Raw genomic sequence first — 24,681 nt, 5'->3', positions numbered from 1 at the left:
ATACTAGACTATATGATGATACCAGGCTATATGATGATACTAGACTATATGATGATACTAGACTATATGATGATACCAGGCTATATGATGATACTAGACTATATGATGATACTAGACTATATGATGATACCAGGCTATATGATGATACTAGACTATATGATGATACTAGACTATATGATGATACTAGACTATATGATGATACTAGACTATATGATGATACCAGGCTATATGATGATACTAGACTATATGATGATACTAGACTATATGATGATACTAGGCTATATGATGATACTAGACTATATGATGATACTAGGCTATATGATGATACTAGACTATATGATGATACTAGACTATATGATGATACTAGACTATATGATGATACCAGGCTATATGATGATACTAGGCCATGGAGATACATTTTTTTACATTTTACATTTTAGTCATTTAGCAGACGCTCTTATCCATAGTGACTTACATGATAATTAGATGTTTAATTAATTATGTTTATTGTGCATTGTCCCTGTAAAGTAAATTCCACTAATATACTGTATAGACGAAGTGCATTGAATATATTGGAAATATGGATTGAATATGTTTAAAATATGTGGTGTGTGTGTTGTGTACAGAGTGTGACCCAGAGCGCTGTGAGTCAGATATCCCTGCCTGCAGAGAGGACCAGACCCTCATCGCAACCAGGGCTGATGGCAGCTGCTGCCTGGCACACATCTGTAGTGAGTTAACCACGACCACAACATGACCACAACACAACCATGACCACAACATGACCACAACACAACCACGACCACAACATGACCACAACACAACCATGACCACAACATGACCACAACACAACCATGACCACAACATGACCACAACACAACCACAACATAACAATGACCACAACATGACCACAACACAACCACAACACAACCATGACCACAACATGACCACAACACAACCATGACCACAACATAACCACAACACAACCACGACCACAACATAACCACAACACAACCACGACCACAACATAATGTCACGATCGTCTGAAGGAGGAGACCAATGCGCAGCGTTGCGAGTGAACATGATGACTTTAATAATCAAAGCACGTAACTACAAAACAAAATGACGAAACGTGAAGTCCAACAGTACAATGACTAAACAGGAACACGGAAACAATAACCCACAAAACAAAGGAGAAAACACACAGAATATATATGGCTCCCAATCAGAGATAACGAGCCGACAGCTGACACTCGTTACCTCCGATTGGGAGTCATAGACCAATCACCATAGACACAAACAAAATGAAACTCACCCATCCCCAACACCACCAAATGAAATACACCCAAACAAATGAAAGTGAACAACCCTGGCTCAAATATCAAAGTCCATGGAGCCAGAGTGTCACACATAACCACAACACAACCACAACACCACAACATAACCACAACATAACCACAACACAACCACAACACAACCACGACCACAACATAACCACAACCACAACATAACCACGACCACAACATAACCACAACACAACCACAACATAACCACAACACAACCACAACATAACCACAACACAATCATGACCACAACATAACCACAACCATAACCACAACACAACCATGACAGACCTGCACCATCCCACACATAACCACAATACAATTATTTGTCATGCCATCACACACATTGTTAACGTTACGTGTTTTTCTGTCAAACTGTGTTGTGTGTTCTTTCTCCAGTGTGTTGATGTATTCTTTCTCCAGTGTGTTAATGTGTTCTTTCTCCAGTGTGTTGATGTGTTCTTTCTCCAGTGTGTTGATGTGTGTTCTTTCTCCAGTGTGTTAATGTGTTCTTTCTCCAGTGTGTTGATGTGTGTTCTTTCTCCAGTGTGTTGATGTGTGTTCTTTCTCCAGTGTGTTGATATGTGTTCTTTCTCCAGTGTGTTAATGTGTTCTTTCTCCAGTGTGTTGATGTGTGTTCTTTCTCCAGTGTGTTGATGTGTTCTTTCTCCAGTGTGTTGATGTGTTCTTTCTCCAGTGTGTTGATGTGTTCTTTCTCCAGTGTGTTAATGTGTTCTTTCTCCAGTGTGTTGATGTGTTCTTTCTCCAGTGTGTTAATGTGTTCTTTCTCCAGTGTGTTGATGTGTTCTTTCTCCAGTGTGTTGATGTGTGTTCTTTCTCCAGTGTGTTGGTGTGTGTTCTTTCTCCAGTGTGTTAATGTGTTCTTTCTCCAGTGTGTTAATGTGTTCTTTCTCCAGTGTGTTGATGTGTGTTCTTTCTCCAGTGTGTTGATGTGTTCTTTCTCCAGTGTGTTGATGTGTGTTCTTTCTCCAGTGTGTTGATGTGTGTTCTTTCTCCAGTGTGTTAATGTGTTCTTTCTCCAGTGTGTTGATGTGTGTTCTTTCTCCAGTGTGTTGATGTGTGTTCTTTCTCCAGTGTGTTAATGTGTTCTTTCTCCAGTGTGTTGATGTGTGTTCTTTCTCCAGTGTGTTAATGTGTTCTTTCTCCAGTGTGTTGATGTGTGTTCTTTCTCCAGTGTGTTGATGTGTGTTCTTTCTCCAGTGTGTTAATGTGTTCTTTCTCCAGTGTGTTGATGTGTGTTCTTTCTCCAGTGTGTTAATGTGTTCTTTCTCCAGTGTGTTGATGTGTGTTCTTTCTCCAGTGTGTTGATGTGTTCTTTCTCCAGTGTGTTGATGTGTTCTTTCTCCAGTGTGTTGATGTGTTCTTTCTCCAGTGTGTTAATGTGTTCTTTCTCCAGTGTGTTAATGTGTTCTTTCTCCAGTGTGTGGTGCCTGTTGGGAGGTGGTTCCAAATTGCCAGGATGGAGAGGTGTTGACGGTGGACGCCAACAGTACAGACCGCTGCTGTCCTGTCTACCACTGTGGTGAGTTCAACACACACACACACATACACACACACACACACACACACACACACACACATACATACACACACACACACACACACATACACGCATACATACACACACACACACACACACACACATACACACACACACACACACACACACTCACATTCACTTATTGTGTCTCTGATTCCTGTGTGTGTGTGTGCAGTGTGTGAGCCGTACCGGTGTGCTGAGTTCTCATGTCCCTTGGGGATGTCCACTGTCACAGTGTCCACTCCAGACCGCTGCTGTCCCCTACAGACCTGCGGTAAAGTAGCACGACTTTCTGTTTCTTACCACCATCACATGACAGGAAATGTGTGTCCTGCTCCACCACGCGACAGCCTGTTTGCCCTCTAGGTTGAATCGCTGTAACTCTCATGTCGTTTTATTCATTTATTCCCCAAAGAAAGCACACATTTAAAATTGTTTCTGTTTCCCTGTTTTTTTCCAGAGTGTGCGTGTGAGAAACTGTCACGGCCGAAATGTGCTCTGGTAGGTTTCTAAGATGATTCCACATGATGGAATGGGATGTGTTAACGTTATCGCTGTGTTTGTTTCTCCTTGTATACTGGCTGACATGTTGTCTTCTTACTAGGGAGAGGCCATGCAGGTGGACAAGGCCTTCCTAGCAGATCCAACTAACCAGTGTTCCTGTAAGAGATTTAACTGTGGTAAGTGCTCGGCTATCCTTAGACAGTAACCCACCTTTTCCCATTCTACAATAATGCCATATATTTTCCAATAAGTGTGTTCATCTACAGTACATTTTTCAATGAATGTGTGTTCATTCATGCATCTATGTGTCTGTGTCATGTCGCACACCTCTTACAGTGCGTGAGGCGGTGTGTGTGTACGGCGAGCGGGGTGTTATGCGTCCGGGACAGACCCTCGTGGATCACAGTGAGGATGGGGTGTGTCTCACCACCCAGTGTACCCACAGCCTGGATCCCACCTCAGGCTTCCATCACCTCCGCGCCACCACCACCAACTGCTCTGCTCAGTGTCAGCCGGTTAGTCAGTTAGCAGCAGGATACGACTGCTAGGATCTGATACCTCAACTGCTAGAAATGATACTACTGCTGTCCCAATTCATTACTACTAACCTACTGCTAGTATTTCTAATACAGGTACTATAACTATTACTACAGTATATATATAATACAGGTACTATAACTATTACTACAGTATATATATAATACAGGTACTATAACTATTACTACAGTATATCTGAATATATATATAATACAGGTACTATAACTATTACTACAGTATATCTGAATATATATATAATACAGGTACTATAACTATTACTACAGTATATATATAATACAGGTACTATAACTATTACTACAGTATATCTGAATATATATATATATATATATATATATATAATACAGGTACTATAACTATTACTACAGTATATCTGAATATATATATATAGATACAGGTACTATAACTATTACTACAGTATATCAGAATATATATATATGATACAGGTACTATAACTATTACTACAGTATATCTGAATATATATATAATACAGGTACTATAACTATTACTACAGTATATCTGAATATATAATATATATAATACAGGTACTATAACTATTACTACAGTATATCTGAATATATATATATACAGGTACTATAACTATTACTACAGTATATCTGAATATATATACATAATAAAGGTACTATAACTATTACGACAGTATATCTGAATATATATATATATGTATACTACAGGTACTATAACTATTACTACAGTGTATCAGAATATATATATATAATACAGGTACTATAACTATTACTACAGTATATCAGAATATATATGTTACCGTAGACCTGTACTATCTTTTAGAACCAGATATACATCCCTCCCAAAGACCAGACGATGTGCTGTGGTGTCTGTAAAAACATCTCCTGTCTCTACCGCAATGACAATGGCACTGCACTCCTCTACAAGGTACAGTACAGCAATGTTTTACCCTCTGGATAGGCCAGGTACCTCAGGTTATCTAATCAGTCCTGGTACAACCCTCTGGATAGACCAGGTACCCTCAGGTTATCTAATCAGTCCTGGTACAACCCTCTGGATAGACCAGGTACCCTCAGGTTATCTAATCAGTCCTGGTACAACCCTCTGGATAGACCAGGTACCCTCAGGTTATCTAATCAGTCCCGGTAAACCCTCTGGATAGGCCAGGTACCCTCAGGTTATCTAATCAGTCCTGGTACAACCCTCTGGATAGACCAGGTAACCTCAGGTTATCTAATCAGTCCTGGTACAACCCTCTGGATAGACCAGGTAACCTCAGGTTATCTAATCAGTCCTGGTACAACCCTCTGGATAGGCCAGGTACCCTCAGGTTATCTAATCAGTCCTGGTACAACCCTCTGGATAGACCAGGTAACCTCAGGTTATCTAATCAGTCCTGGTACAACCCTCTGGATAGACCAGGTACCCTCAGGTTATCTAATCAGTCCTGGTACAACCCTCTGGATAGACCAGGTACCCTCAGGTTATCTAATCAGTAGTGTATAAAGTAGTGTAATATTGGATTGATCTGGGTGATTGTATTGATGTTTCAGCCTGGGAAGTCGTGGGGCATGGTAAAGTAGTGTAATATTGGATTGATCTGGGTGATTGTATTGATGTTTCAGCCTGGGAAGTCGTGGGTGTCAGACTGTATGAAGTATGACTGTACCGAGACACTGTCAGGCCCCACCCTGGTGTCCTACTCCTTCAGCTGCCCACCCTTCAACCAGACAGAGTGTATGAAGGTATGGTTAACACACACACACGCACGCACGCACGCACGCACGCACGCACGCACGCACGCACGCACGCACGCACACACGCACGCACACACGCACGCACGCACGCACGCACACATGCACACACACACACACACACACACACACACACACACATACACACACACACACACACACACACACACACACACACACCCGCACGCACGCACACACACACACACACACACACACACACACACACATACACACACACACACACACACACACACACACACACACACACACACACACACACACGCACGCACGCACGCACGCACACACACACATGCACACACCCACACATGCACACACCCACACATGCATACACATATTGTGTAACACTACTACCTCTCTATGATGTTATTTTAGTTGACCTTTAACCCCTGAGATTTGAATGTTGTCTCTACCCTAGATTGGTGGGACCATTATAAGTTACATGGATGGATGCTGCAAGACATGTGAGTAAAGAGAAAGACAACCTGTCCATCTATAGTTTCTAGGTATCTTCCTGTATGTCCATGTTTAGTCTCTTCCTGTATGTCCATGTTTAGTCTCTTCCTGTATGTCCATGTTTAGTCTCTTCCTGTATGCCCATGATTAGTCTCTTCCTGTATGTCCATGTTTAGTCTCTTCCTGTATGCCCATGTTTAGTCTCTTCCTGTATGTCCATGTTTAGTCTCTTCCTGTATGTCCATGTTTAGTCTCTTCCTGTATGTCCATGTTTAGTCTCTTCCTGTATGTCCATGTTTAGTCTCTTCATGTATGTCCATGTTTAGTCTCTTCCTGTATGCCCATGTTTAGTCTCTTCCTGTATGTCCATGTTTAGTCTCTTCCTGTATGTCCATGTTTAGTCTCTTCCTGTATGTCCATGTTTAGTCTCTTCCTGTATGTCCATGTTTAGTCTCTTCCTGTATGCCCATGTTTAGTCTCTTCCTGTATGCCCATGTTTCTTCCTGTATGCCCATGATTAGTCTCTCACCACCTGTTTCTACTGAAGTTCATCTTTGTTACCTGTTTGTCTGTTAACATGTGTTTCCCAGTACATGTTTGCCCTTCAGTTTATGACCTTAAACACCACGTAAATCAGACATTTTTTCACTCCGCTTTATGCTTAAAATATATATATTTCTTCATTTGCGGAAAATACCTACTGTTTTTCTACAGCAATATGATGTTGTCGCTCCTAATATGTCTCCCCCAAAGTGTCTATTAAAAGTAATAGAAACAGTTGATATGCTTTTCAGTGAAAATAACCAACATACACTTTACATGCAAAAAATCTAATCTGACATCCATGCTACCATTACTGCCAAAGGCCACACTTGGCATATTCAGAGGGATTCAACATCCATACATAAATTGGTTCACACACCAATGACAAATGTAAACCAACAATTCAACAACCCCCCCAAGTATTGTAAATAGAAATGCTACTACAGTATTTACGGTAACTTCATTGAAAAAGCATATATAACTAAATAGATAAGAGTTGGGTTACTTTTCTTCGTGTTTGTGTTAGTCTGCAAGCTGACCATCATGTACCAATCCCACCAGGTACCGGATATTCCCTCTTCCCTTTCCCCGTTAGTCCCCTGACTCCTACAGTTAACACAAACTGTGAACGAGGTACCGATCTCTATGAGACAAACAAGGCTTGCCAGCGCCATTGTTGATATCCAACAATGTACTCCCTTTTTTTTTTTTTTTACAGAAACAATTACAATACAGGACAAGCCAAAAAACGGACTCTTAAAAATAAAATAAAAGGTTTTGTGCAAAAAAATTGCATTTCTTTGGGTCGTCCACTATTTTGTTCGCCGTTTTCCTCCAATTGTCCTCTGCGGATCAAGTACATGACACAGCTAAATCTTTCCTCATTTTGCGCTGTCGGGGGGCAGTGCATTGTTGATCGCCAACAATGTACTGTTGGTAGTGTCTAAGTAGTTAGCAGTCGTCCAGATGTCTGCATGGTGGTGTGTCTTCAACCGTAATAAGTCATCTTTTAGAACTGCTGGAGACGCTGGTGTGGTGGTCTGTACTGTCGTTTTGGGTAATATGGTATAATTTGTATCCATTATAAAATAATTGTGTGATCCTCTCTTATGTATGTGTATTACTGCATAGTTTCCCATCCTAGTCTTCCCGAAAGATGATGTGCAGTAGCACTGAAATATGTTATGCCATATTACCCAAATAATAACATCACCTGCTAACAAGTACTAGATGGATTTGGTGAAAGGGTTTCTGTTTTGTTTCTGAAACTTTTTTACTCTCACTTTTATTAGAGGTTATAGTGGGCTTTTCACTCTTACGACAACTGACATAACCGTGTTACTAGGCGTTAAATGTAAGATATTATATTAGCTCAATGCATTGTAACAGGGATGTGTCATTTGTCATGCATTTTTTGTCATAAACTATTGCAAAATATTATGACATACACATAATGTCAGTCTTTATAACCATTAGATTGTCAACTTTATGTCTTCTGCTTCGAGTAGTAGAAAGTAGACCCTTGTCAATAGGTACTTTGAAAACACAAGTACATAGGGTAATATGTGTTATCATCACATACTGTAGAATTCATTTTGGTTGATTGGCGGGGCAGCTACGTGGGGAAACACTTCTGTGATGGAATTACTAATTGGTTAATTGGTTAATTGGTTTCTTGACACTGTGACACCTCCTCTACACAGAGGATTAACCAATATGCTTAAGCATTGCAGACCTTTCATACAATTCACATGCGCCGAAAACAACAGGTGTAGACCTTACCGTAAAATGCTTACTTACAAGCCCTTAACCAACAATGCAGTTTTAAGAAAATAGAGTTAAGAAAATATTTACTAAATAAACTACTGTAAAAAATATATACAATAATAATAATAACACAATAAAATAACAATAATGAGGCTATATACAGGGGGTACCGGTACCGAGTCAATGTGCGGGGGTACAGGTTAGTCGAGGTAATTTGTACATGTAGGTAGGGGTAAAGTGACTATGCATAGATAATAAACAGCGAGTTGCAGGGGGGGTCTTATGGCAGCGGGGACGAAGCTGTTAAGGAGACTTTTGTACCTAGACTTGGCGCTCCGGTACCGCTTGCCGTGCGGTAGCAGACAGAACAGTCTATGACTAGGGTGACTGGAATCTTTGACAATTGTTTGGGCCTTCCTCTGACACCGCCTAGTATATAGGTCCTGGATGGCAGGAAGCTTGGCCCCAGTGATGTACTGGGTTGTACGCACTACCCTCTGTAGCGCCTTGCGGTTGGATGCCGAGCAGTTGCCATACCAGGCGGTGATGCAACCAGTCAGGATGCTCTCGATGGTGCAGCTGTATAACTTTTTGAGCATCTGGGGTCCCATGCCAAATCTTTTCAGTCTCCTGAGGGGGAAAAGGTGTTGTCGTGCCCTCTTCATGTCTTTCTTGGTGTGTTTGGACCATGATAGTTTGTCGGTGATGTGGACACCATGGAACTTGAAACTCTCGACCCGCTCCACTACAGCCCTGTCGATGTGAATGGTGGCGTGTTCGGCCCTCCTTTTCCTGTAGTCCACGATCATCTCCTTTGTCTTGCTCACGTTGAGGGAGAGGTTGTTGTCCTGGCACCACACTGCCAGGTCTCTGACCTCCTCCCTGTAGGCTGTCTCATCGTTGTCGGTGAGCAGGCCTACCACCGACATGTGTCATTAGCAAACTTAATGATGGTGTTGGAGTCGTGCTTGGCCACACAGTCGTGGGTGAACAGGGAGTACAGGAGGGGACTAAGCACGCACCCCTGAGGGGCCCCCGTGTTGAGGATCAGCGTTGCAGATGTGTTGTTGCCTACACTTACCATCTGGGGGTGGCCCGTCAGGAAGTCCAGGATCCAGTTGCAGAGGGAGGTGTTTAGTCCCAGGGTCCTTAGCTTAGTGATGAGCTTTGTAGGCACTATGGTGTTGAACGCTGAGCTGTAGTCAATGAACAGCATTCTCACATAGGTGTTCCTTTTGTCCAGGTGGGAAAGGGCAGTGTGGAGTGCAATTGAGATTGCGTCATCTGTGGATCTGTTGGGGCGGTATGCGAATTGGAGTGGGTCTAGGGTTTCCGGGATGATGGTGTTGATGTGAGCCATGACCAGCCTTTCAAAGCACTCTTGGCTACCAATGTGAGTGCTACGGGCGGTAGTCATTAAGGCAGGATATGATGTGTGGTCAGAACCAGATTCAGACTATGGGATGTGTGGTGAGAACCAGATCCAGACTGATGTGATGTGTGGTCAGAACCAGATCCAGACTGATGTGATGTGTGGTCAGAACCAGATCCAGGCTGATATGATGTGTGGTCAGAACCAGATCCAGACTGATGTGATGTGTGGTCAGAGCCAGATCCAGACTGATATGATGTGTGGTCAGAACCAGATCCAGACTGATATGATGTGTGGTCAGAGCCAGATCCAGACTGATATGATGTGTGGTCAGAACCAGATCCAGACTGATATGATGTGTGGTCAGAACCAGATTAAGACGGATGGGATGTGTGGTCAGAGCCAGATCCAGACTGATATGATGTGTGGTCAGAGCCAGATCCAGACTGATATGATGTGTGGTCAGAACCAGATCCAGACTGATATGATGTGTGGTCAGAGCCAGATCCAGACTGATATGATGTGTGGTCAGAACCAGATCCAGACTGATATGATGTGTGGTCAGAGCCAGATCCAGACTGATATGATGTGTGGTCAGAACCAGATCCAGACTGATATGATGTGTGGTCAGAACCAGATTAAGACGGATGGGATGTGTGGTCGTTGTGTTTGTGAACCCTGCAGGTAAAGAAGATGGGAAGTCCTGTCAGAAGGTGACTGTAAGGATGACGATACGGAAGAATGACTGTCGCAGTAACAGACCGGTACGTTTTTGGTCTTAATTGATGTTACGTCAAAATGTAGGAACAGAACTGTACAAACGTACAAAATCAGCAGGGGATCAAATACATTTTTCCCTCACTGTATGTCTTCTTAAAAAACCACAAAAGCGAATCTCTTTGTAGCATTAAGGACAGTTCATAGCCCATCTACGCCGCCTGGATTAAAGAGGTTTTATATGGCGTAGATAATCTACGAACTGTCCTTAGTGTTACATTTGGCGTAGTCTGCAGGATTAGGATATTAATGTTTAGCATTACGTCCCCTCCCTGTTTTTTCCTCCAGGTCAACATAGTGTCATGTGACGGGAAGTGTCCCTCGGCCAGTATTTACAACTACAACATCAACACGTACGCCAGGTTCTGTAAGTGCTGCCGTGAGATGGGGCTGCAGAGGCGCTCTGTTCAGCTCTACTGCAGTGGGAACTCCACCTGGGTCAGCTACTCTATACAGGAACCCACCGACTGCTCCTGCCAGTGGTCTTAGTGAGCCACACACAGAGACACACACACATACATGCACAGGTACACGCACGTGATCGTATGCACACAATGAACGTATTCACGCAGGTGCACACACACACACACACACACGTTACGTATACACACAGGCACACGTGTGGTGTGCACGCACATGCACACACACACTGCAGAGACACTACTATTGTACGTCAAGAGGGACAAGAGAAGGCTTGGGTGTAGCAGAGCGTGGGTTTGGGGCTTTGGGCAGTTGAAGGTGGGTAGGGATGTGTATGAACACGGCCCATGACGGCATCTTTACAGGCTGAGAGGAGGCGGAAGCTATGAACCGGCTGTCAAAACTGGCTAATTAAAAGGCGCCGTTACACTTCCATGTTGATAATGTTCTTGTTCACGTTTCTCACTCAGTCACCCGTTGTTTTTAAAATTCTGCTTTTCTATCTCTGAAAGTCAGTCTAGATGTCAGGTGACTTTGTGGATCCAGAGCTGTAGCGCCAGTGTAGGTTGGGAAATGTCAATTCAAAGTGGCTTGTCTGTGTGTATTTTCACAGTTTGTTACTCTTCCTTATACCTCATTGGTAGCTCTTTCAGAGGTGTCCCCAAAAAATCCACAACAATTTGAAACATTATTTGAGTGTGTATTCTTTGGCACTAAGAATACACAGCTTTAGTACTGTAGCTGAATTCCAAGTGTATTGTACTACATGTACAGGACCAGTAAAATACTACATATACAGTACCAGTAAAATACTACATATACAGTACCAGTAAAATACTACATATACAGTACCAGTAAAATACTACATATACAGTACCCGTAATATACTACATGTACAGTACCAGTAAAATACTACATATACAGTACCAGTAAAAAGTTTGGACAACACCTACTCATTCTAGGGTTTTTCTTTATTTTTTACTATTTTCTACATTGTGGAATAATAGTGAAGACATCAAAACTATGAAATAACACATATGGAATCATGTAGTAACCAAAAAAGTGTTAAACAAATCAAAATATATTATATATTTGAGATTCTTCAAAGTAGCCACCCTTTGCCTTGATGACAGCTTTGCACACTATTGGCATTCTCTCAACCAGCTTCATGAGGTAGTCACCTAGAATGCATTTCAATTAACAGGTGTGCCTTGTTAAAAGTTAATTTGTGGAATTTCTTTCCTTCTTAATGCATTTGAGCCAATCAGTTGTGTGGTGGTATACAGAAGATAGCCCTATTTGGTAAAAGACCAAGTCCATATTATGGCAAGAACAGCTCAAATAAGCAAAGAGAAACGACAGTCCATCATTACTTCAAGACATGAAGGTCAGTTAATCCGGAAAATGTCAAGAACTTTGAACGTTTCTTCAAGTGCAGTCGCAAAAACCATCAAGCGCTATGATGAAACTGGCTCTCATGAGGACCGCCACAGGAATGCAAGACCCAGAGTTACATCTGCTGCAGAGGATAAGTTCATTAGAGTTACCAGCCTCAGAAATTGCAGCCCAAATAAATGCTTCACAGAGTTCAAGTAACAGACACATCTCAACATCAACTGTTCAGAGGAGATTGCATGAATAAGGCCTTCATGGTCAAATTGATGCAAAGAAACCCCTACTAAAGGACACTAATAATAAGAAGAGACTTGCTTGGGCCAAGGAACACGAGCATTGGACATTAGACCGGTGGAAATCTGTCATTTGGTCTGATGAGTCCAAATGTTAGATTTTTGGTTCCAACCACTGTGTCTTTGTGAGACGCAGAGTAGGTCAACGGATGATCTCTGCATGTGTGGTTCCCACCGTGAAGCATGGAGGAGGAGGTGTGATGGTGTGGGGGTGCTTTGCTGGTGACACTGTCTGTGATTAGTTTGGAATTCAAGGCACACTTAACCAGCATGGCTACCACAGCATTCTGCAGCGATACGCCATCCCATCTGGTTTGCGATTAGTGGGACTATCATTTGTTTTTCAACAGGACAATGACCCAACACACCTCCAGGCTGTGTAAGGGCTATTTGACCAAGAAGGAGAGTGATGGAGCGCTGCATCAGATGACCTGGCCTCCATAATCCCCCGACCTCAACCAAATTGAGATGGTTTGGGATGAGTTGGACTGCAGAGTGAAGGAAAAGCAGCCAACAAGTGCTCAGCATATGTGGGAACTCCTTCAAGACTGTTGGAAAAGCATTCCAGGTGAAGCTGGGTGAGAGAATGCCAAGAGTGTGCAAAGCTGTCATCAAGGCAAAGGGTGGCTACTTTGAAGAATCTCAAATAGAAAATATATTTATGTTTATGTTTATGATTAACGCTGTTTTGGTTACTACATGATTCCATATGTGTTATTTCATAGTTTTGATGTCTTCACTTTTATTCTACAATGTAGAAAATAGTACAAATAAAGAAAAACCCTAGAATGAGTAGGTGTTCTAAAACTTTTGACCGGTAGTGTAGCTAGCTAGCATTCCCTGTTTGTTGGATTAGCTACCTAGCCAACGTTAGCTCTCATCTGACTGGTATAACATTACGTTAGCTAGCTAGCTACCTAGTTAATCAAAACTAAAGCACATTCATTTTCTAGTTTATTGTCCAAACTTTTGACTGGTACTGTGTATTATACACATAATAATATGAGAAAATACTAATTCACCTCAGCTCCTTTGGAGTTGGGATGCACACCTCTTCATATAGAGCACAGTACAGTACATTACAATCTGTAGTGCTGCGCGTAATTTATACTCTACGCAAATACACAACGCAAGAACTACAACTAACTGATACACAACGCAAAAAAACTACAGCTAGCTCTGCAAAATGGTGAACCTGTGTACTTGTGCAGCAAATGTGTGCAGCCGCTGCAATTTGAAACTCGGTGCAAGTATGCGGTATCTCCATTTTGTTTTAGCTAACTGCGGTCTTGGTGGGGCGTACGTACCTAGGGTATAAGTGAGATTTTCCTCTAAGCCTGTATTTATTTGTAGGTAAAGTGTGAGAGTATAGAGTCCAACATTAACACTGAATTCAGACATCAAGCTGTGCCTCAGTTGTACATAAGTAAATTCCCTGTCTTTGTGCCTTTTGTGGAAATAAGTATTTTTACATTTTTTTAAACATTTATTTAGATGTTTTACTTTTAGAGATATATAACACTTCAATATGCTGTATATCAAGTGGTATTAAATATGCTTAATGTAACCATGCTAGAGAGGTGTTACTGAATAATTACAAATCAAGATGTATTGTCACTTTATTTATTTCTATGCAACTTAGCACAGCGTTCATTATTTGTGTTATTGGTGATTTTTGTCAATAAAGTTTTGTCATGCATTTGGCCATGATATTTGGCCCTAAATGTAACCCGCCTTAGCACTGTCCAAAACTGGTTTGGTTGCAGACCAGAAGTTTTTTTTACAACTTTAATTTGTGGACATTTTTTTAAAATTGAAAATGTTTGGGGGGGGGGGGTGTAATTGCTTTTTTACTGAGAGGTTGAAAGAATCTTGTTTTTGAAATCATTTTGTTGATAATACAGTAACTGGGTCGAAAATAAGGTCTCCCGTTTTTTTCCGTCTTCAAAATTTGTTTTTGTCACTTTTATTTCTGTTTTTTTTTATAAATACACTTACACAGCATAGTACAAATTAAGTGAAATGTTTGGTGTCAATAATAAGGGTTGTGATTGGTTTGCCTATGTTTCAAGCATTTTCAATAAGTTAAGTTCATTGTAAAAGATAATTGTTGAATGTTGTTATTATTGGGGATATCAAACAACGCCCACAGGTTAGTGCAGTGAATCTGAACATGTACCATACTAAATGTACATTTGCATTTTCAATAAATATTTCCTTAGAAAACTGTGACTTATCCTGACTGATTTCTGTATAGATGTTTGTAATGTTATTCAGTATACATGTTTTTGTGTGTATATTATGAGTTTCAAGACACATCATGCTATGGTCAATATTGGCTACATGTTGGTTACTTTGGTGACGTTTAGTGAATCAGCAGATTTCAATAGACAGGTTGATCTTCCTACAGGGGACACTCTGGTGACGTTTAGTGAATCAGCAGATTACAATAGACAGGTTGATCTACCTACAGGGGACACTCTGGTGACGTTTAGTGAATCAGCAGATTACAATAGACAGGTTGATCTTCCTACAGGGGACACTCTGGTGACGTTTAGTGAATCAGCAGATTACAATAGACAGGTTGATCTACCTACAGGGGACACTCTGGTGACGTTTAGTGAATCAGCAGATTGCAATAGACAGGTTGATCTACCTACAGGGGACACTCTGGTGACGTTTAGTGAATCAGCAGATTACAATAGACAGGTTGATCTTCCTACAGGGGACACTCTGGTGACGTTTAGTGAATCAGCAGATTACAATAGACAGGTTGATCTACCTACAGGGGACACTCTGGAGCTTTAGAACAGACACAGAGCCTACAACTGATGTGTGTCAAAGCAGAGTACCTCCACCAACCACCTGTCCATCTGAAACAATGAACTCCTCCGTAATACTGTCTCTCTTAGAGTAATACTGCATGGAGCAGGGTTAACCTTGCGCTTTAACCCCAACCCTCAGAGATGACACCTGGGGAGAACACCCCCCCCATTCCCTCCCCTCCTCCTTCTCCACCAGTGTAATTTCCCCCCTCAGCTCAGGCAGCTGTCCTGTTCTGGAACATTGGGAGATTGTCCTGTAGTCCATGTCGAGACAGATTGTCCTGTAGTCCATGTCGAGACAGATTGTCCTGTAGTCCATGTCGAGACAGATTGTCCTGTAGTCCATGTTGAGACAGATTGTCCTGTAGTCCATGTTGAGACAGATTGTCCTGTAGTCCACGTTGAGACAGATTGTCCTGTAGTACATGTTGAGACAGATTGTCCTGTGGTTCACGTTGAGACAGATTGTCCTGTAGTCCACGTTGAGACAGATTGTCCTGTAGTCCACGTTGAGACAGATTGTCCTATAGTCCACGTTGAGACAGATTGTCCTATAGTCCACGTTGAGACAGATTGTCCTGTAGTCCATGTTGAGACAGATTGTCCTGTAGTCTATGTTGAGACATATTGTCCTGTAGTCCATGTTGAGACAGATTGTCCTGTAGTCCATGTTGAGACAGATTGTCCTGTAGTCCATGTCGAGACAGATTGTCCTGTAGTCCATGTTGAGACAGATTGTCCTGTAGTCCATGTTGAGACAGATTGTCCTGTAGTCCACGTTGAGACAGATTGTCCTGTAGTACATGTTGAGACAGATTGTCCTGTGGTTCACGTTGAGACAGATTGTCCTGTAGTCCACGTTGAGACAGATTGTCCTGTAGTACATGTTGAGACAGATTGTCCTGTGGTTCACGTTGAGACAGATTGTCCTGTAGTCCACGTTGAGACATATTGTCCTGTAGTCCATGTTGAGACAGATTGTCCTGTAGTCCATGTTGAGACAGATTGTCCTGTAGTCCATGTTGAGACAAATTGTCCTGTAGTCCATGTTGAGACAGATTGTCCTGTAGTCCATGTTGAGACAGATTGTCCTGTAGTCCATGTTGAGACAGATTGTCTTGTAGTCCATGTTGAGACAGATTGTTATGTAGTACATGTTGAGACAGATTGTCCTGTAGTCCATGTTGAGACAGATTGTCCTGTAGTCCATGTTGAGACAGATTGTCCTGTAGTCCATGTTGAGACAGATTGTCCTGTAGTCCATGTTGAGACATATTGTCCTGTAGTCCATGTTGAGACAGATTGTCCTGTAGTCCATGTTGAGACAGATTGTCCTGTAGTCCATGTTGAGACAGATTGTCCTGTAGTCCATGTTGAGACAGATTGTCCTGTAGTCCATGTTGAGACAGATTGTCCTGTAGTCCATGTTGAGACAGATTGTCCTGTAGTCCATGTTGAGACAGATTGTCCTGTAGTCCATGTTGAGACAGATTGTCCTGTAGTCCATGTTGAGACAGATTGTCCTGGTTGAACAGCCGGGTCATGTCCCCTATGGGCCCTGGTCATGTCCCCTATGGGCCCTGGTCTAAAGTAGTGTACTACATAGGGAATAGGGTGCTATTTGGGATGCTGCCAGGCCCACTCAGACACGCTGGTGGTGACGGATTACTGCCAAGTGGTAGAAGTGTGTCATCGATGTGGAGGGAGGGAGGGAGGGAGGGAGGGAGGGGGAGAGAGAGAGAGGGAGAGAGAGAGAGAGAGAGAGAGAGAGAGAGAGAGAGAGAGAGAGAGAGAGAGAGAGAGAGAGAGAGAGAGAGAGAGAGAGAGAGAGAGAGAGAGAGAGAGAGAGAGAGAGAGAGAGAGAGAGAGAGAGAGATAGAGAGAGATTTATATGTGGTTGTAATACTGCTGTGTGCCTTGCCTTGGCGTGTGGTAGTTCTGCAGATGGTTGTGTCAGTGTCAGACATAGGCTAGCCCAATTTATCTGGCTGGTCCATATCTGTAGTTCAAACATGAACAATCTGGGACGCTAATAAAGGATATTTATATACGATATTGATACGTTCAACCTAAAGGCACTCGCAAATAAAAAACTTTTTTTTTTTGTTCTAGTCATCTTTCAAGACCACCAAGCCTTTAATCATGTGCTGTATCTGTGTCACGACAAAACGTTCATAGGAACATTGTGTTACTACAACGCTATCTAGCTAATATTTACATATAATGAGCTGTGCATACTGGACACTTCAGATACATCTTCTGTCGACTTTATTTAAAACCTTTAACCAATTAATGTATATCAGGCATTATCATTCATTTATGGCTTAGTCTTCCTCCAGCAGTATCCGACAGCAGCTCATGAAGCTGTATATTTAGCCCGGGGGTGTTTAGTCCCAGTATATTCAGCTATGCCTGGGATTAACATTGGGCCTGGGACAGTCCTTTCTGACACAGCTGTTCACGCTAATGAACTTTCCCCACATTCTGTTATGATCAGGCTACACACGCGTGTGCAAGAGAGCGAGCACGCATACTTATTGCACACATGAGCACACACACATGCACACAGACACAGACACACACACACACACACACACACACACACACACACACACACACACACACACACACACACACACACACACACACACACACACACACACATCCATACAATTGTGCAGCACCTTATGTAGAGTGTGTTGTCCCTCAGTCCCTGGTCCAGACACCCCTACGGGTTAGGGTTAGGGTTAGGGTTAGGGTTAGGGTTAGAGTTAGGGTTAGGGTTAGGGTTAGAGTTAGGGTTAGAGTTAGGGTTAGGGTTAGGGTTAGGGTTAGGGTTAGGGTTGGGATTAGGGTTAGGGTTAGGGTTAGAGTCGTGTACAACCCCTGCTTCAGGACCTGCAGTGACTCAAACACAGTCTTCTATAACTAACCTTGTGGGGACACACAATTCAGTCCCATTCAAAATCCTATTTTCCCTAAACCTAACCTTAACCCAAAACCTAACCTTAACCCTAACCTTAACCCTAAACCTAACCTTATCCCCAAAACCTAACCCTAAACCTAACATTAACCCCAAAACCTAACATTAACCCTAACCCTAAATCTAACCCTAACCCCAAAACCTAACCTTAACCCTAAATCTTAGCTCCTAACCCTAACCCTAAACCTAATTCTAACCCTAGCACTAATTCTAACCATAACCCTAAACCCCCTAGAAATAGCATCAAATGTTTGTTTTGTTTACTATTCTTGTGGGAACTTCTGGTCCCCACAAGAATAGTAAAACACGTCTACACACACACACACATACACACACACACACACACACACACACACACACACACACACACACACACACACACACACACCTCATTGAATGAGGGCATCACATTAATTTCCCCATGAGTCTAGTCTAGGCCTAGATTCAATCCGATCAAGCGTTAACCGATAGCTGACACCTGCATACTGTAGCTGATGTTGTGGCGGTGGCGGAACCGCGTCGGAGCTGTCAAATCGGTGAACAGCTGCTTTTGGATCGTTGTCATGAAGCCACACCCGTCCCCCTCGCGTTAGAAGTTCAGAACGAGAAAGTGTAGTCTATATAGAAATAATGACGCTCAAATTGAAAGTCATTAAATAAAATAATTGAGGTGTAGATTACATATCATGTTCCAGTGTTGGAGTGTGCGTGGGATTATTAGGGGTGTATTTACCCCTCCGCATCTCCAGATGAATAAACTAAATGAACTAAGCTGACACTGGGTTCATATTCTAGTTTATTCTATTCATAGGAGTATCTAAAAGCATGCATGTGAGCTGTGATATTATAGACAAGTAAACCTAATGAACCGATCTCTGTAGATGTCATTACGTTCAGATTATAATTTGATTTTAATACTATTCATAGGAGTGTAAAAACAATGTCTGGCTGTGGTTTTGGCTGTGGTATTGGCTGTGGTTTTGGCTGTGGTATTGGCTGTGGTATTGGCTGTGGTATTGGCTGTGGTTTTGGCTGTGGTATTGGCTGTGGTTTTGGCTGTGGTATTGGCTGTGGTATTGGCTGTGGTATTGGCTGTGGTTTTGGCTGTGGTATTGGCTGTGGCATTGGCTGTGGTATTGGCTGTGGTATTGGCTGTGGTATTGGCTGTGGTATTGGCTGTGGTTTTGGCTGTGGTTTTGGCTGTGGTTTTGGCTGTGGTATTGGCTGTGGTATTGGCTGTGGTATTGGCTGTGGTATTGGCTGTGGTTTTGGCTGTGGTTTTGGCTGTGGTATTGGCTGTGGTATTGGCTGTGGTTTTGGCTGTGGTATTGGCTGTGGTTTTGGCTGTGGTATTGGCTGTGGTATTGGCTGTGGTATTGGCTGTGGTATTGGCTGTGGTATTGGCTGTGGTTTTGGCTGTGGTATTGGCTGTGGTATTGGCTGTGATATTGGCTGTGGTATTGGCTGTGGTATTGGCTGTGGTATTGGCTGTGGTATTGGCTGTGGTGGTATTGGCTGTGGTTTTGGCTGTGGTATTGGCTGTGGTATTGGCTGTGGTTTTGGCTGTGGTTTTGGCTGTGGTATTGGCTGTGGTATTGGCTGTGGTATTGGCTGTGGTATTGGCTGTGGTTTTGGCTGTGGTTTTGGCTGTGGTTTTGGCTGTGGTATTGGCTGTGGTATTGGCTGTGGTTTTGGCTGTGGTTTTGGCTGTGGTTTTGGCTGTGGTATTGGCTGTGGTTTTGGCTGTGGTATTGGCTGTGGTATTGGCTGTGGTATTGGCTGTGGTATTGGCTGTGGTATTGGCTGTGGTATTGGCTGTGGTATTGGCTGTGGTATTGGCTGTGGTATTGGCTGTGGTATTGGCTGTGGTATTGGCTGTGGTGGTATTGGCTGTGGTTTTGGCTGTGGTATTGGCTGTGGTATTGGCTGTGGTTTTGGCTGTGGTTTTGGCTGTGGTATTGGCTGTGGTATTGGCTGTGGTATTGGCTGTGGTATTGGCTGTGGTTTTGGCTGTGGTTTTGGCTGTGGTTTTGGCTGTGGTATTGGCTGTGGTATTGGCTGTGGTTTTGGCTGTGGTTTTGGCTGTGGTTTTGGCTGTGGTATTGGCTGTGGTTTTGGCTGTGGTATTGGCTGTGGTATTGGCTGTGGTTTTGGCTGTGGTTTTGGCTGTGGTATTGGCTGTGGTTTTGGCTGTGGTGTTGGCTGTGGTTTTGGCTGTGGTATTGGCTGTGGTATTGGCTGTGGTATTGGCTGTGGTTTTGGCTGTGGTATTGGCTGTGGTATTGGCTGTGGTATTGGCTGTGGTTTTGGCTGTGGTATTGGCTGTGGTTTTGGCTGTAGTTTTGGCTGTGGCAGCCGTCTTCATCGACCTGCCCAAGGCTTTCGACTCTGTCAACCACCGCATTCTTATTGGCAGACTAAATAGCCTTGGTTTCTCTAATGACTGCCTCGCCTGGTTCACCAACTACTTCTCAGATAGAGTTCAATGTGTCAAATCGGAGGGCCTGTTGTCTGGACCTCTGGCCGTCTCTATGGGCGTGCCACAGGGTTCAATTCTCGGGCCGACTCTATTCTCTGTGTATATCAATGATGTCGCTCTTGCTGCTGGTGACGCTCGGATCCACCTCTATGTGGACGACACCATTTTGTATACATCTGGCCCTTCATTGGACACTGTGTTAACAAACCTCCAAACGAGCTTCAATGCCATACAACACTCCTTCCGTAGCCTCCAACTGCTCTTAAACACTAGTAAAACTAAATGCATGCTCGTCAACCGAACGCTGCTTGCACCCGCCCACCCGACTAGAATCACTAATCTCGACGGGTCTGACCTAGAGTATGTGGACAACTACAAATACCTAGATGTCTGGTTAGACTGTAAACTCTCCTTCCAGACTCACATTAAGCATCTCCAATCAAAAGTTAGATCTAGAATCGGCTTCCTATTTCGCAACAAAGCCTCCTTCACTCATGCTGCCAAACATGCCCTCGTAAAACTGACTATCCTACCGATCCTTGACTTTGGCGATGTCATTTACAAAATAGCCTCCAACACTCTACTCAGCAAATTGGATGTAGTCTATCACAGTGCCATTCGTTTTGTCACCAAAGCCCCATATACTACCCACCATTGTGACCTGTACGCTCTTGTTGGCTGGCCCTCACTACATATTCGTCGCCAAACCCACTGGCTCCAGGTCATCTATAAATCACTGCTAGGCAAATCCCCGTCTTATCTTAGCTCACTGGTCACCATAGCAACACCCACCCGTAGTCTGCGCTCCAGCAGGTATATCTCACTGGTCATCCCCAAAGCCAACACCTCCTTTGGCCGCCATTCCTTCCAGTTCTCTGCTGCCAATGACTGGAACGAACTGCAAAAATCTCTGAAGCTGGAGACTCTTATCTCCCTCACTAACTTTAAGCGTCAGTTGTCAGAGCAGCTTACCGATCACTGCACCTGTACACAGCCTTTCTGAAATTAGCCCACCCAACTACCTCATCCCCATATTGTTATTTATTTTGCTCATTTGCACCCCAGTATCTCTATTTGCACATCATCTTTTGCACATCTATCATTCCAGTGTTAATACGAAATTGTAACTATTTTGCACTATGGCCTATTTATTGCCTTACCTCCATAACTTACTACATTCGCACACACTGTATATGTATTTTCTGTTGTATTTTTGACTTTATGTTTTGTTTTACCCCATATGTAACTCTGTGTTGTTGTTTTTATCACACTGCTTTGCTTTATCTTGGCCAGGTCGCAGTTGTAAATGAGAACTTGTTCTCAACTGGCTTACCTGGTTAAATAAAGGTAAAATAAAAAATTGGCTGTGGTATTGGCTGTGGTTTTGGCTGTGGTATTGGCTGTGGTATTGGCTGTGGTATTGGCTGTGGTATTGGCTGTGGTATTGGCTGTGGTTTTGGCTGTGGTATTGGCTGTGATATTGGCTGTGGTATTGGCTGTGGTTTTGGCTGTGGTTTTGGCTGTGGTGTTGGCTGTGGTTTTGGCTGTGGTATTGGCTGTGGTATTGGCTGTGGTATTGGCTGTGGTATTGGCTGTGGTATTGGCTGTGGTTTTGGCTGTGGTATTGGCTGTGGTTTTGGCTGTGGTTTTGGCTGTGGTATTGGCTGTGGTTTTGGCTGTGGTATTGGCTGTGGTATTGGCTGTGGTTTTGGCTGTGGTATTGGCTGTGGTTTTGGCTGTGGTTTTGGCTGTGGTATTGGCTGTGGTTTTGGCTGTGGTATTGGCTGTGGTATTGGCTGTGGTTTTGGCTGTGGTTTTGGCTGTGGTATTGGCTGTGGTATTGGCTGTGGTTTTGGCTGTGGTATTGGCTGTGGTTTTGGCTGTGGTATTGGCTGTGGTTTTGGCTGTGGTATTGGCTGTGGTTTTGGCTGTGGTATTGGCTGTGGTTTTGGCTGTGGTTTTGGCTGTGGTTTTGGCTGTGGTATTGGCTGTGGTATTGGCTGTGGTTTTGGCTGTGGTATTGGCTGTGGTATTGGCTGTGGTATTGGCTGTGGTATTGGCTGTGGTATTGGCTGTGGTTTTGGCTGTGGTTTTGGCTGTGATATTGGCTGTGGTTTTGGCTGTGGTATTGGCTGTGGTTTTGGCTGTGGTTTTGGCTGTGGTATTGGCTGTGGTATTGGCTGTGGTATTGGCTGTGGTTTTGGCTGTGGTATTGGCTGTGGTATTGGCTGTGGTTTTGGCTGTGGTTTTGGCTGTGGTTCAGCAGTACAGTTTAGTTACAGCGGAGGGCCCTCTGCTGGTCACAGTTAGAGGACATCTATACCCCTTCACGCTACAGGACAGGGGTGGGCAATCATAGCTGGTGACCTCTGTAGAGCATGGCGCTTGTAACGCCAGGGTAGTTGGTTCGATCCCCGGGACCACCCATACGTAAAAATGTATGCGCACATGACTGTAAGTATCTGCTAAATGGCATATTATTATTATTATTATTATTATTATTATTATAGTAGGGCTGGTCTGACAGTAGTGGGTGCAGGCTTTTGCTCCGGCCAAAGCAGTAACACTCCTGATTAGTTGATTTAGTGCAATCAGGTTTGAATCAGGTTTGTTGCTGCTAAAGCCGAGCCTCATCGCAAGCAAAGCACTTTCTTCATCAAATTGGACACCCCTGCTGTAGTGCTTCACCCCTTTCTGCTTGGACACCCCTGCTGTAGTGCTTTACCACTTTCTGCTTGGACACCCCTGCTGTAGTGCTTCACCCCTTTCTGCAGTGGGACGTCTCTCTAGGGACACCCCTGCTGTAGTGCTTCACCCCTTTCTGCAGTGGGACGTCTTTCTAAAACCTTCTCTGTCTGTGGTTGTGGTAGTGACAGTTTGATTGGGTGACTTCTTATAACAGGGTTCCCCAACTGGCGGCCCGAATTTTGCCCGCAAGTTATTTTATTTGGCCCCCCACGTTTTCAGAGCAATTCCTTGACAGAAGATACTGTACAAACACCAGCAAATCAGCTCCAAGTGATTTTAATTTCGAAAATTACGTTTTAGTCATTTAGCAGACGCTCTTATCCAGAGCGACTTACAGTTAGTGAGTGCATTCATTTTTTCATACTGGCCCCCCCCCGTGGGAAACGAACCCACAACCCTGTCGTTGCAAGCGCCTTGCTCTACCAACTGAGCTACACGGGGCCACACGAAAATCTGTTCCAAAGTATTCCCGCGCATAATAGAGAGATAAATGTGATCACATTCAGTAAGCAAGGTTTGATATGATTGTTTTAGTCAAATATCATATATGTTTGGGCTTCTTGCGGCGAATTTGCAGTCTACAAATGATTTGTAATTAATTATGTTCCAGCCCCCTGAACAGCCACTCAAGAAAGAATGGTCCCGCGGCTGAATCTAGTTGATGATCCCTGTCTTATAAGATGTCCTCTCTGAATGATCTTCAGCACCCTTGATCTTGATCAACACGTTCATCAGACAGATACATGTTTTCTGACACCTTGTCAGTGTAAGACGACGAAGCATAAAAAAGAGAGAGAGAGAGAGAGAGAGAGAGAGAGAGAGAGAGAGAGAGAGAGAGAGAGAGAGAGAGAGAGAGAGAGAGAGAGAGAGAGAGAGAGAGAGAGAGAGAGAGAGAGAGAG

At 43.4% G+C, this 24,681-nt stretch overlaps 2 protein-coding genes across 2 annotated transcripts; one reads left to right on the top strand and one right to left on the bottom strand.

The window, feature by feature from the left end:
- Positions 1 to 654: 654 nt before the first annotated feature.
- LOC123486979 (otogelin-like) lies at positions 655 to 11,876 on the top strand. The gene is made up of 11 exons (XM_045218140.1): positions 655 to 731; positions 2,785 to 2,886; positions 3,080 to 3,178; positions 3,365 to 3,405; positions 3,509 to 3,584; positions 3,745 to 3,923; positions 4,774 to 4,878; positions 5,577 to 5,696; positions 6,142 to 6,187; positions 10,546 to 10,625; positions 10,927 to 11,876. Coding segments are annotated over exons 1-11 (1,050 nt in total). The 5' UTR covers positions 655 to 730; the 3' UTR covers positions 11,128 to 11,876.
- Positions 11,877 to 19,452: 7,576 nt separating this feature from the next.
- LOC123486978 (putative GPI-anchored protein pfl2) lies at positions 19,453 to 23,413 on the bottom strand. Its single transcript, XM_045218139.1, has 3 exons — positions 23,401 to 23,413; positions 22,399 to 23,285; positions 19,453 to 20,913 (listed from the first exon to the last, which is right to left on the bottom strand). The coding sequence occupies exons 1-3, from the start codon at positions 23,411 to 23,413 to the stop codon at positions 19,453 to 19,455; spliced, it is 2,361 nt and encodes a 786-aa protein (XP_045074074.1).
- Positions 23,414 to 24,681: the final 1,268 nt, after the last annotated feature.

The sequence above is a fragment of the Coregonus clupeaformis genome, unplaced genomic scaffold (genome assembly GCF_020615455.1).
Source record: "Coregonus clupeaformis isolate EN_2021a unplaced genomic scaffold, ASM2061545v1 scaf1397, whole genome shotgun sequence".
NCBI lineage: Eukaryota > Metazoa > Chordata > Actinopteri > Salmoniformes > Salmonidae > Coregonus > Coregonus clupeaformis.
The sequence above is the reverse complement of the archived record's forward strand: the minus strand, read 5'-3'. Positions and strand labels throughout refer to the sequence as shown.